The sequence below is a fragment of the Ambystoma mexicanum genome, chromosome 1p, assembly GCF_040938575.1.
Source record: "Ambystoma mexicanum isolate Mex_15411 chromosome 1p, UKY_AmexF1_1, whole genome shotgun sequence".
Taxonomy (NCBI): Eukaryota; Metazoa; Chordata; class Amphibia; order Caudata; family Ambystomatidae; genus Ambystoma; species Ambystoma mexicanum.
The window spans coordinates 393288060-393301449 of record NC_090921.1 but is presented as its reverse complement, the minus strand read 5'-3'; the positions used below and the strand labels follow the sequence as shown (position 1 = coordinate 393301449).

Sequence of the window (13390 nt, the reverse complement as noted above, 5' to 3'; positions counted from 1 at the left end):
CAGACAGAGAACCTCTTCCATTTGTGTCCGTAGCATTTAAGAGTCGAGGACGCCCTGGCCTTTGCAAGAACCTCTCTGCAGTCGGCATGTATGTCGTATCCTCCAAACTCTAGCGCTGCAGGAGCCAGGCCTGCAAGTTCAGCGATTTCGGGTCGTGGTGGAGGATGGCGCCTCCTTCCCTGGAGTAGATCCGCATCCACCGGCAGCTTGATTGGCGGGGACGCTGACAAGTCCAGAAGGTCCGGGAACCATATCTGCCTCGGCCACGCAGGTGCGACGAGGATCATCCTGCACCGTGACCTCTTGAGCTGGTTGACGAGCCTGATTAGCAGCGGCAAAGGAGGGAAACGCGTAGAGGAACAGGCCCTCCCAGGGGAACGAGAAAGCATCGCCCATGCTCCTCGCCTGGGGAAACCTGCTGGCGAACCTCCGGCACTTGCAGTTCGTCGCCGTCGCGAACAGGTCGATCTGGGGTGTGCCCCACCGTCGGAAGAGGCGATCCACTAGATCCTGCCGTAGTTTCCACTCGTGGCACGAGCGCAGCTCCCTGCTGAGTGAGTCGGCGATGGTGTTTTTTATCCCTGCCAGATGAAACGGCACCAGAAACATCCTTTGGGCGACGGCCCAATGCCACAGGTCCTGCGCCTCCTTGGACAGTGCTGGGGACCTGGTTCCGCCCTGTTTCCTGATGTAAAACATGGTGGTGGTTGTCGGTTAAGATCCTCACCACCTTACCCTTGAGGGAAGGAAGGACCTGAGGGCCCAGAACACTGCACGGAGCTCCAGGACGTTGATATGGAGGGACTTCTCCGTCGGGAGCCAAAGGCCTCTCGCGTGCAGATTTTCGGTGTGCGCTCCCCACCCTTCCAGGGAGGCATCCGTGGTCACTGTCTCCTGGTGGTCTGGGGTCTGGAAGTCCATGCCCGCCGTCAGATGCACGCGGTTGCCCCACCACCGGACCGCTCGGCGGAAACTCTCGAGTGTGATCCTCTCCTCGAAGCCGCCCATCGTTAGGATCCAGCGCGCGTCCAGGAACTCCTGCAACGGGCGCATCCGGAGCCTGCACATGGGAATGAGGTAGATGCAGGAAGACATCATTCCGAGGAGGGACTTGATGGACCTCACCTTGGCCGCGTCGGAAACCAACATCCGCTGTACCTTGCCCAGGATGGACCTGGTCCTCCGACGGGGAGGCCAGAAGGGACACTGTCGAGCTTCGTTTTGCGCAGGTACCAGCTGGGACTTGGCGTAGTTCACGGAGAATCCCAGGTCCGTGAGAAGTTGGACGGTCCTTGCCGTGTGCTCCACGGCGAGCTCCCTCGTCTTGGCTCGGATGTGCCAGTCCTCCAGGTAGGGGTAGATGTGGATCCACTCGCGACGCAGCTGCGCCGCCACCGGTGCAAGGCACTTGGTGAATACCCTGGGTGCCGACCGTAGTCCGAAGGGGAGGGCTTTGAACTGGTAGTGACGCCCTTGGACCACAAACCTGAGCAATTTTCGGTGCCCCTTTAGGATGGGAATATGGAAGTAGGCATCCTCCAAATCCAACGATGACAGGAAGTCTCCTTCCTCCAGCTGACCCAGGACGTGCTGGAGGGTGACCATCCGAACTTCTGCGCCTTGATGAACTTGTTCAGACGTTGCAGGTCTAGGATGGGGCGCCATCCTCCCGTCTTCTTCTTCACGAGGAAGTATCTCGAGTAAACTCCGGAGCCCCGAAGCCTCTTTGGGACGAGTTCGATGGCGCCCTTCCTGAGCATCGCCTTTACCTCCAGGAGAAGCTGAGGGACGTGAAGCTCTTCCCTGGCCACAGGGGGGTGGGGGACGCGCGGGCACCTTCTTTGAAACTCGAGCGCGTGGCCCCGGGCTAAGGCGTCCAGCACCCAACGGCCGGTGGAGATGGACTCCCACACGCTGACTAAGCTCGCCAGCCGGCCTCCCACCGGGGTGCTTCGGTGGGGGCCCGACCCCACGGCCGGTTCAATCCTGTTTCGACGAGGCTTTGCCGCCTAGACCTCCTTGGCGACGACGGCGGGGCCCGCCAGACTTGCCTCGTCCTCTGTAGGCCTCCTGAGACGAGCGGGCCGCTTGACGGTAGGTGGAGAAACCGCAGCCGGAACCTTTGGCGGCGCCCTTGCCTCCGCTGCTCCGAAAGGGCGTCCGTCGTTTCTGCAGAACCCCAAGGGCCCGGGCCGTCTCAGTGTCCGCTTTAATGGCCTGAAGGGAATCGTCCACTGTTTTCCCAAACAGGTTGTTCCCATCGAACGGCATGTCCAGGACTGTGGTCTGTACGTCTTGACGGAAGTCCGTAGCCCTGAGCCAGCCACGCCGCCTAAGGCACACGCCGTTGCCCAACTGGCGAAACACAGTGTCGGCGATGTCCGTCGCAATAGTGATGGCGTGGTCCGACGCCACCTCTCCTTCCTGTAGGATCTCCAGGGCATCCGCCCTCTTGTCGTCCGGTAGGAAGTCCAGCAGGGGAGCCAGTTTGTACCATAGCTCCCTGTCGTAGCGGGCCACGATAGCCAAGGCGTTGGCCGCTTTAATCGTCGTCGCTGCAGACGAGATGACCCTGCGTCCCATAGCGTCCAATTTCTTTCCCTCGCCGTCCGGTGGGGAAGTCGATGTGGAGGCCGCACCCCCCCCCCGCTTTCTTCCTGGCCGCCGCGGAGACGACTTAGTCCGGGGTAGGCTGCGCCCGGAGGCACAGGGGGGCCGCGTCCGGGACCCGGTACTTCTTCTCGTACCGGTCTCTTCTAGCTGGCGTCGTGGAAGGGTTCTTGAGGAGGGCGAGGCCCTCATCCCAAATGTCGTCCAGTAGAGGCACCGCGAGGACCGTCTTCCTCTTGGCCTCGCGCCATTGATAAAGGAATCCTTCCTTTTTCTTCTCCTCAGGGCAGAGTTGGAAAAGCTCGGATGCCCTGGCGATCAGGGAGTGGAACGATCCAATCTCATCGGGCGGAGAAGCCCTGGTGGGAGGTGACGACAGTAGATCCTCGTCGTATACCTAGTCGTCCGTACCAGTCGCTGCCGTGTCAGCCCCCGTATCATCCCCTCGGGTGGACGGGGAGGAGGGCTGGACGGGACGCGACGGCTGAAAAGGAGGTGGAGGGTGAATCCTCCTTTTCTTGGGCGGGGGAACACCAGAAGGTCCCGGTTCAGGATCCCCCGACGGGAGAGGTTCCTCCGTCGGCAACGGTAGTCTCGTACTCATCTCTGAGCATAAGGACTGTATAGCCAACAAAATGGCCGCCGAGTTGTCTTGCGGCGCTGGCAGAGGGGAATCCGACGGGCGATCAGGGGCCCCGTCGGCACCCTCGACGATGTCGTCGTCACCTGCGTCGGGATCCATCCCGACGGGCCGGTCTTCTTCCACGCCAAGGCCGTGGCTTAAGACCTCGATCAGCTCTTCCTCCGAGGTTGAGGCCGAATCTACGACAACGCCCTGCCACCCCCCTTTTTCTTCCCCGTCGGGGATTTCACGGGGGTCCTATCGATGGGCACAAAAGAGGACTCCCTCCGAGGTGGCAGGGAGACTCTGAGCCCCGAGGTCACCACCACTGGTGTAGCCTCCACAGGCTGAGCCAGGGCCGCCGCGACAGTATCGATAGAGGGCTTGGCTGGATGGATGGATTAAGGCCTTCACCACCCTAGGTGCGCTCACCGCCTTATCCTTGGAGGGGGGGGGGGGGGGAGAACACTGCCTTGCTCCCCCTCCGATGGGGCCTTCGAGCTCGACCAGGGCCTCTCCAGGAGCTTTGCCGGGTGCTCGCCCTTCCTCTTACCCGACCCAGAGCGTTGGCTGAAGGTGCCGGGGAGGGTGCGCCCTGCCGGGCGCCCGTAGAGCCCGACCGTTCGGCGCTCCCGGTGCCAGCGGACTCGCGGTGCTTGGCCTTGTGTTGGACCCCCGTCGCCGGGGCGTCCTCAAAGGTCTTAGAAGAACGCTCGGATTTCTTCCTCTTCTCGCCCGACGGGCTCTTCCCTTCCAGCCAGTTGGCGAGACGTTGATGGCGGTCCTTTATGGTCCGCTCCGACATATTGCCGCAAAACGCACAGTCCTTCTCCACGTGCGTCTTGTCCTCATGTAAGCAGTAGAGACAAAAGGAGTGTTCGTCCTCCTTAAAGACGTTCTGCAGCTGGCATCCAGGGCAGATCCTGAACAGCTTTCCGGGCGTCGAGCTTCCCTTCTCCTGGGCCATGTCCGGGCCTGAGAAGCTTCTGGAGTCCTCCAAAAGCGTAGCTCGACGAAATCTTCACCCTTAAGGGGCGCAGACGAATCCGACACGGGTCCCCGTTGATCGGATGGAGAGTCGGTGGAGCTTGAGGCTCTTTTGACCGAAAAAACGAAGTTTTTGAGAAAAAACGTGAAAAAAATAGCACTAACGCTCGAGAGCAATAGCACGAGGATCCCAACACATGAACGTGCGGTAAAAATCTGAAGATGGCTGCCAGAGGCGGTGCTTAGGTAGAGGGCAGTCATTGGCTGTGGTCAGTATGACGCAGAGACCAGTGATTGGTTATTACTACGAAAGACAGATCAGAAACGAAACTGATACTGGTTTTTTTTCTTTACCGAGGATTCCCAGCCTGACGGGGAATATTCATGAGCATGTGAATCCATGCCAGACCCCATGCTGGAGAAGGTTTATGATCTCAGGGTCTGTAGACTGTTGGTGACTGCCAAGGCTGTGAGCCACCTTCCTCAAAGCCCTAGCCCCCCACGTCAAGGTTTCCCTCAAAACCTTCCTCGAGGTTCTGTTGGTCTTCACCATCCAAGAATTCCTCATCCTCTTGGAAGTGAGGGTCTTCTTCAATGAGGTCATAAGTATGCGATTGCTCCTGAAGGGGGTTAAATAGTCTAGGATATTTAGCCCTGGGGTCCTATGGCTTTCTTGGTCTTCGACTAAGTAGTGCCGTGGGTTGTGCGTTTATGCCTTCTGTGTTAGTCAGTGTCGCTGGGGTGTTCATCCCCATAAGTAGGGCATGAGCCGAACTTGTCGGGGCCAGGGACAGACGTCAAGGAGCGGGTACACTCCCTAGAGAGTTCTATGACTTCCGAAACGGAGGTCGGGTTATCACTATCCTCGTCACACTCGGCGACGGGTGAGGAATCGGCTCTAGACATAGCGCAGGCTGCCCATCTTCTTGACCCTGCGGTCCTTTATTTATATAGTGCGCAGACAGCCCAGGGGCATTGTGGCGCTGTTACTTGCAGGAACTTAGTTACAGGCGGTACAGGATTGGTAGCAGTCGTTGGCACATTATGATTGCTACAAACAGATTAGTCATTACAGCTCATGCATCTTTGGTTATTACATTACAGTTTATTGGCAAACATGGTGCTGCGAGAGACCTTATGTGAAGAGGATGGTTTTCATAGCTTTCTGGAAGGCAATGAGGGAGGGCTCACCTCGGATTGTGGGAGGTAGGGCATTCCAGTGTGATGGTGCGAGATAAGGGAAGCTGGATTTACTAGTGGCACACAGAGCATGTGCATATGGTGACCTGGTTGGCCTTGTGGAGGAGACGGGGTGGATTCTTTGTGAGAGGTAGACCGAGGTGGTGAGGTGGATGCACTTGTGGGTCAGTGTCAGCTTTGAAGATTATTCTTTCCCTTATTGGTAGCCAGTGGGCTAGTTTTCTGGCCTCAAGAGATGTGTTCTCTTTTCGCGATACATTAGGCAGCGCGGAGGGCATTGTTCTGTACGATTTGTAGCCTCTCCAGGTTTTTGTTGGAAGTTCCTAGGAAGAGTACATTGCAGTAATCTAGCCTGAGCCAGTGATTGCTCTGGCTATGTTTGTGCAATTCTCTTTGGAGAGGAAGGGTCTTTAAAGCTTTCGTGCAAAGTAGTTCACAGGCCGCACAGCCTTCCTTGTTGTGGTCGAGGGGTAAACAACGGTTACACCGCTTGTGCTCGTCTTTCCATGTAAATTTGCCCTAACAGCGTCAGCAAAATCTAAACCCGAGTCCTCTCCATAGCTGAGGATATCGATACTAGTGATAACGATCCCGAAGAAAGGGGGGGGGGGGGAGAAAAGGCATTCTTAGAAATAGAAGAAATGTCCCACGACCCCACTCTCCCTACTGTATAAATCCGTCGAGGCCAGGCCACGTGTTCGGCAGCGCCAAAGGATCACCGCCGTTGAAGTTCTTACTCGGCGGTGAAACAGCTTCGACGTCGGAGGGGTGGGATGTAATGCATTGAATACCCAACGACCAAAGGGGTCGAGTAAATGCTTTTGCAATGTCTCGAGGAGCTCCGCATTAAGGCGCCCAATATCTGGGCGGAAGAAAACGGGACGGACCGACGCGCAAGGGATTGTGGGTACAATGCACGTCACTATAGGGATAGTGTTACAGACACGCCTTGTCGACGTCCCCTTTTCGACTACGAAAACAAAATGCAATACTCAGTGACCACTGGATGTCGGACTATGCACAGCATGTGATTCTAAGCAGATTAACAGAAGTGTTAATTCCTTTGCTGGTCTTGGCTCTAGAACCAGCCTCATGGTTAAAATATTGTAGGACCAGCAAATACATTTAGTAAACACTCATTCCGTTATGTTACAGTCATTTATAAAGCGCACGTACACCTGGGGGCACCAAGGAGCTGTGGTACCGCCATCCTACTAATCAAGCAACAGCTTTATCTTTAGGTAGTGATCCTGCCTAAAATTGTTTTTCCTGGAGAGCTTATACCGTGTCAGAAACTTATGTCCTTAACTGTTTGGGTGTGCAAACTACCCTTGCTGTGCCATTGCCCACCATCTTTCAAAAGGAGTCTTGTCCATCAGTAACACCTGTAGATACAGATTGAGGTTATGGCCTCTGTCTAGAGGCTTTTACTCCCCATTTCTCAGTGGAACATTTGGAAGCCTCTTGGGAGAGTTTGCATGGTCCAGCAGAGCTGGTCGTATTGGACACTTGTCCCCTAGGAAACGTCTCCTTCCCCCAGGTTAACATTGAGCACTTTCTCTGTGCCTAGAGCATGTGGTTTATCCTCTAATCTTGTTGGAAGCCTACAGTTCCTACACACAAGTACTTGTCCTTTGTGTGGTCCTAGTGCAAAACACCCAATGGGTAGATTGTGCTGCTTCATGCAGACCAGAGGAGTGTTCTCCATAATTGTTTAATAGCCTGGGAAGGCAGGGCATTACCCTAAAGAATGACTTTGCACAGTTCAAAGTTGCTTACTGTAGTGTGCCAATCATGTATGAGTCACTCTGGACTAGGCATTGATAGGTCTGTCACTTCGGTAATCTAGTTTAGTCACTCATGCGACCACAGCCAGGGGGGCAAAGAACACCTTTACCAGCTATTAATACTACGTACAAACAACCAAATGGCTGCCTTTGCAAAGCACACGGGTTTAAACAAACGCAAGCCTCCGAACCTGGTTTGAGGCCAGTCCCCACCATAGGTTTACAGTAGCTGCTACAAAAATTCCAGTGACCAGAACATTTAGAAATGAGATTTTACCTATAGTTGCACCAGTAGAGCCCTTAGAGCAAATGTAAATCAATTGCAAGCCTTAGCATTCCAGTTAACTGACATTTTCAAATATCTATGGAAATCTTAGGCAATTTGTAACGACCATATAACGATGCATGGCATTGTAACCACGAGGTCCATGAGACTTGAGCAATGGCAAAGGCTGGTAGTCAGAAATCGACCAAATGCTTACATTTAGGAGATTGCCTATACAGGTAACCCACGACCGTACACAGGGTCAGATTAGAGCATGGTAGGATAGTGAGGGCTACATTACTAGTTTTCAAGAAAGAAGTGTTCCCAGTGGATAGATGTCATTAAGTTGGAAAGAGTGGTCCAGCAGGCATTCAAGGGCTGTGAAAGTTGCAGAACACTATTGAATTTCATTTTTAACTCTAGAGACCGCACCACATAAAATGCAAATATGCTTGTACCAGCTAAGGCTAAACCAACAGCAGCACAGAAAATAGTGATGTCAGAGAGGTAGCTTGAGCAAGGCATTTCGAAGAACGAGTCCTACAGATCTACATTTTTTCTGCTCATGATCTAGTTACTCAAGCACTCCATGTGACAATTTGATTTAACTGCCTGCACCACTCAAGGGCTGACGGTGAGTCAGTGGGGCACTCCAAAATCTGAATTAGATGCGTACATTTCAAGTACTTGGTGTTAATTCATTGCTGTAGATACTTTCCCAGAGATTGGTGAAACGGTACAACTATTTTTGCAGTATAATTGTTTATTGGTTCGTAACCGCTCATATTATAATTTATTATTGTCTGAAACAGGGGTTATGTTTTAAGGCAAACATGAAAATATATTAAAGACAAGCAAAAACTGGCACAGAAGTAAAGAGCTTCAATTACCACCAGGTTTATAAAGTGAAACAGATGAAAACAAAGCTAAGTGCTGCCTCCACATAACAAAATAGCTAAACCAAAGTCACATATTTAAGAGGGGGGTGGGGGGGGGGGGCACAAGGTTAGTCTACTTACACTTTGATGCCATCATCTTCTGCGCTCTGTTCTACAGTTTCCTTTTGCTTAGTTTGTTTCTACATGGATGGGAAAAATAAATGTAAGTTAAATATTAACAACCGTTAAGTTCACAGAAGGCCTTACAAAATAAAGCAAAGATCATGTACTCTTTGCTATGTTTTAAAAGCAATACAAGTGAAAACACTGCAAAACAGCCAGGGCTGCAATGTTATGTAATTAATTCAACTGATCCTAAAATAAATAAAACTCGATTTAAAAGATTTACATGAACCACTTCCATATGCTATCCAGAACAGGGTTTCCTTTTTTTTCAAATGTAAAATTTAGCAGTTTCTTAACTTGCCACATTGTTGTAAGAACCGGGCCATTAGAGTTGCTACTGATTACAAAAAAAAACTGGCTTCTGCCATCAAGGAGCCGGAGGCAATTAAGATGCATGCAAGGATTCAATCCCAACATACTTTTATACTGCTCACATGAGTTGGTTATTCCTAGAGCATCAAGTTGACCTGCCTTATTCGGGCAGTTAAAGCTGGATAAGTGAATAAGTAGCTATTGGGTGAGCATCACAGAAAACACTTTCCATTACCAAACGCATGGAATTTCTTCTCCATACATTGTTTTGAAGTTCCGATTTAGTCACAATTAGGTGAGTGCAGAGCAACCGCAGCGCAAAAAGGGAGGGCCCAGTGATGGTGCAAACCACAGGACAAATTCATGAAATGTTTTCATGGAAGCAGCTGAGAGCATCTGATAGAAAAGTGTGCAGGCCGAAAGGCATGGGGCATTTTTGCTGTGCAATTTACCTACGAAGACAACGTCGTTCAGACCAGGCTGTAACTCGGCACACCCATAAAGGTCCTTGATTGTACAGAATTGCGTACTTTGGGGTAGAAATAGACAAGTGCTAAAGCAGTACCAATGGTTTGATAGAACTGGTTTACATACGGGAACCAGTGTGTATTTGCATGGCTGATGGCTTGGTTAGAAGCCCCGGTAATGGCCCATTGCACCAGAAACCCCCCTATAATAAGAGGCCTGTATCCAAAATCCAGGCCTCTTTCAGGGGAAAGAGTTTGGCTCCATGCTTACATCACATTTACAAAGCAACCAATTAGTCTGCACAAAACAGCCTTCATGCAGTGCTCTGCATCAATGCAGAGCAAGGAGGCTCAATATGTAAAGCCACTGGCTCCAGGTGAAGTGTACAGTCCAACAAGAGTCGAATATTTTCATGCCAGGGTTCTGACATTCTGCTGAACAGAGGGGTGACATTTGTTCCACCTCACCTTCCTTAGAGCTGGTCTTCCACTTGGCTTTTCATTACCAACTCTGATTGGTTCCTCAACTAAAAAGTTAAACCGAAGACATAATTAGGAAGGAAGAACATTCATTGACAACAATTACATATCTCAATCATGAACAACCACACATTTCTTTGGGTTTCAAGCCGGCACTGTGGCTCGACTGGTGCGGTGCAATGCATGCTCACTCCGATTTCACCTCCTAAGAGCCAGTTGGACATGCTTAAAAGGCAATTTCACAACCCAGAGGAGTTGTGACAACGCACAAGGTGGAAGGTTTCATTTATCATCGACATGGGTACCAGATAGGAGGGGTTGTTTGTGGCCTGCTCCGATTCAAGAGCAACTGGAACAACTGTCCATATGCAAGAAGATGCTGGCTACTAAACAGGAGCGGGGAATTGGTGAATTATTGTACTACTTCATAGGATACCAGGCGCAAGGAAACTATCCCACCAACTACACCCAGGCTCTCACTGCTCTGGGTTGCGTGAAGGATACACATTTATGCAGTCTCAAGTGTCTTGAGATTTATTACCATTCAAGTGTTTTTCTGACCAAACGATTTGCTTCTTGTGAGCAACATCAATTGTCAACTTTAAAAGGTTGAAATGTCACCATATATTCACATTTCTTTTGAATGCCATTCTTTCTTCAGTCCCAACGAGAAGGCAAGATTAAAATCTCAGAATTAAACTTGTAACTCGTAAAGGATCCTTTTTTAGGATTCCAGTCTCAATTCAGACAACTCACACTTGTACATATCAATATTTCCAATCGAAGCAGAGCTCTGGGGCGGTTTACAACAAGCCCGGTTCCGGAGTTTAAACAAACCAAGGCCTAATCTTATGTGGCTGTGCGATACCTAGATTATTTGGATTCTATTAGCAAAAAAGGGTATCAGATCAAGACTATTATAAAAGCAAAAGGCTGACACCACTATACAACTTACCTTTAGGCTCCTCTGCTTGACAAACCCTCTTGGCTGATCCTCCCCTACCACCCCTCATCGGTCTGCCTCTTTTTCTGGTTAGCGGCGAACGTGCCGGAGTAGACGTGGCGCTTTGCGAGGCACCATCAGAACCAGCACTCTCAGTGGCCTCACATTCCATCTGCTCCTGTGATTTTTCTTCAGACTCATTATCTTGAGATTCAGATACCTGGGGCACAGTCTCTTGAGATTCAGATTCTTCAGTCTTATCCTTTGCCTTGGGGTTTTTTGGAAGTGCAGCATTTTTTTCGATTTTTGATTCTTTGACAGTATCCGAAGACTCTGCTTTATCCGGTGATTCACGGAATTCCGTGACCTTCATTTGATAAAATTTGTATGCTGGGCTTTCCTCCTCACTCAAAAACCTGCAAGTAAACATGTAGGAATTTAAATCAATTGGGTAAAGTCGAATATTGCATTAAACCCATTTCTACCTTATATCTCCATGTGACAAAGGTTGGATACAACCACGAAGTAATATTACTTTCATACACAGGAATGGATGCATGCTCCAATCCCAGAAGAAATAAGTATGGAGGAAAGAGGGCAGGGCGTACGAGTAGGTGGGCTTATGCCATGCACCTAACACCAGAGGCTGTCACATGACTGCAAGACGACGTAATGGGATAGTGTGATGGGATAAGAACGGGAGAAAGTGGCATTTGTTGATTGCGGGCACTGGCTTGCTGTATTTTAAGGGTGAGGGCCAATGCATGGGTTGTATGTGAAATGTGAATGTATTATGTTGGGTGTGTACTTAGTGTAAATTGGCTTGTATTTAAGGTTGTACACACTGGCTTGTTGCATCCATAAGGGTAAGATCCAGTGCTTCGTCATGTTGGGTGTGCATGTGTATTTTAGCTAGCCCATACAGCATGTACAGTACTGGAGGAGTGTTGAGGGGAACTGGGTGGTTAGTGGATTGGTACTAGAGGCCGTTCACAAGTGTGACAAGCGGCTAGCCGTTCTTCCCACCAAGGCTTCCAGCCCCCACTATACATCTGGGTGCAACACATTTCCTTTCCTGCAAAACACAACTAAACCAAACATGACTAAACCAAACATGTCTGCCCCCTAACATACATCGAGGTGCAACTTACCACAATGTAAAACTATGAAGTGCAACACAGTTGCTACCTATAGGGCGTAGCACCGTTCTCAGAGCACAGCAGGGAATATAAGGAACAAGTTACTTACCTGTAAGTATTTTCTCCAGCATGGGTCTGGCATAAATTCACATGCTCATGAATATTCCCAGTCAGGCCGTGAAAGTAGTTTTACAAATGGTCTCTCCTCTAAACTGATCTTTGGGTCATAATGCCCCAGCCCCAAGCTCCTCTGGCAGCCATATTTTGGTAAGCACGTAAGTGGTGGGACCAAGAGGGGCAGGCGGGAGGGTTTGCATGTGAATCCATGCCAGACCCGTGCTGGAGAACAGTTATAGGTAACTAACTTGTTCCTTCTCCAGCATGGGGTATGGCATGGATTCACCTCCTCGTGAATAAATACATAGCAGTACACATGCACGAGAGGTGGCAAGGCTTAACAGAATCACTTAGCATTTCAATAGGGTCACCTACAAGCAAACAGGTTGCGCAGTACTGCTGGGCCGACCCAGACTCCTCCCTGGAATCCCTGTCAATGCAGTAGAATCTCGTTAAGGTGCGAGTCAACCTCCACCTAGCAGCCCTGCAGATGTCCAACAGGGGCACACCAGACAGGAACGACGTAGTAGCAATCACTCTGGTAGAAGGGGCGCTGATGGCCAAGCAACGGTTGGTTCGCCAACTGGTGACAGTGAGGGATACAGCCGGAGAGACACCTGGAAATGGAAGCCTTGGACAGGGCCTTCCCCTGGGTCACACAAAGTTCACAAACAGCTGAGAAGTTTTCCGGAAACTTCACGTGGGCCCCAAAACTTCAGCGTTCTAGCCACATCCAGTGAGTGCCAAGTCCTTCCAACCGTCCACGAGGGCGTCTGGAAAAAAATAGTAACACCAAGGGCACGTTTAGATGAGTCTGACGGCACCTTTGGCATGAAAGGGGTGTGTCCGCAGCACCTCATCTCATGGAAAGAATTAAGGTGGCTTACAGGATTGGGCCTGGATCTCACCCAGTCCTATGAGCCTAGTAAGTACCACATTGAGCTCCCACACCGAGGCCAGAGCCTTCACCGGCAGGAACGAGCGGAACAGTCCCATGACGAATTACTTGACGAACCAGTGCGACCACAAAGAGGGTCATCCTCGGGCTCTGGTGTAGCGGGAGATAGCCGCCAGATGAACGATGGAGGCGCGAGCCAGCCCCGATTTAGCCAATGACAGCAAAAATGGAAGTACCCATGGTGCTGTGATCCTCAGAGGGTCAATCTTTTGTGAATGGCACTAAATTGCAAATCTCTTCCACTTGAGTCTTTAGTATTTCAAAGTAATGACGCCCTGGCCTTGGAGTGTACCTCCTTGCAGTCCGCTGGAAGATTGTAACCCCTGAACTCTAATCCGGCGCCGCTTCCATCTTCTCTGGTTGTGTGTATAGCCGTGGGTTAGAATTCTCCTTGGTCTGTTTGGACTTGTCACAGAAGGGCTAGTTTCACAGGGTCTTC

The 13390-nt window shown here is 50.8% G+C and overlaps 1 protein-coding gene across 2 annotated transcripts in view; it reads right to left on the bottom strand.

Annotated features, from left to right (window-relative positions):
• LOC138570977 (SURP and G-patch domain-containing protein 2-like) overlaps window positions 1–13390 on the bottom strand; it is a 95627-nt gene that overhangs the window by 43255 nt on the left and 38982 nt on the right. Inside the window, exons 7-9 of one of the 2 annotated variants that reach the window (XM_069649160.1) lie at window positions 10750–11153; window positions 9783–9841; window positions 8491–8549 (exon numbers count right to left, since the gene is read on the bottom strand). In XM_069649160.1, coding sequence (XP_069505261.1) covers window positions 8491–8549; window positions 9783–9841; window positions 10750–11153 — 522 coding nt within the window. The remainder of the gene's footprint in view (window positions 1–8490; window positions 8550–9782; window positions 9842–10749; window positions 11154–13390) is intronic. The other variant, XR_011303885.1, reaches the window with a different exon arrangement.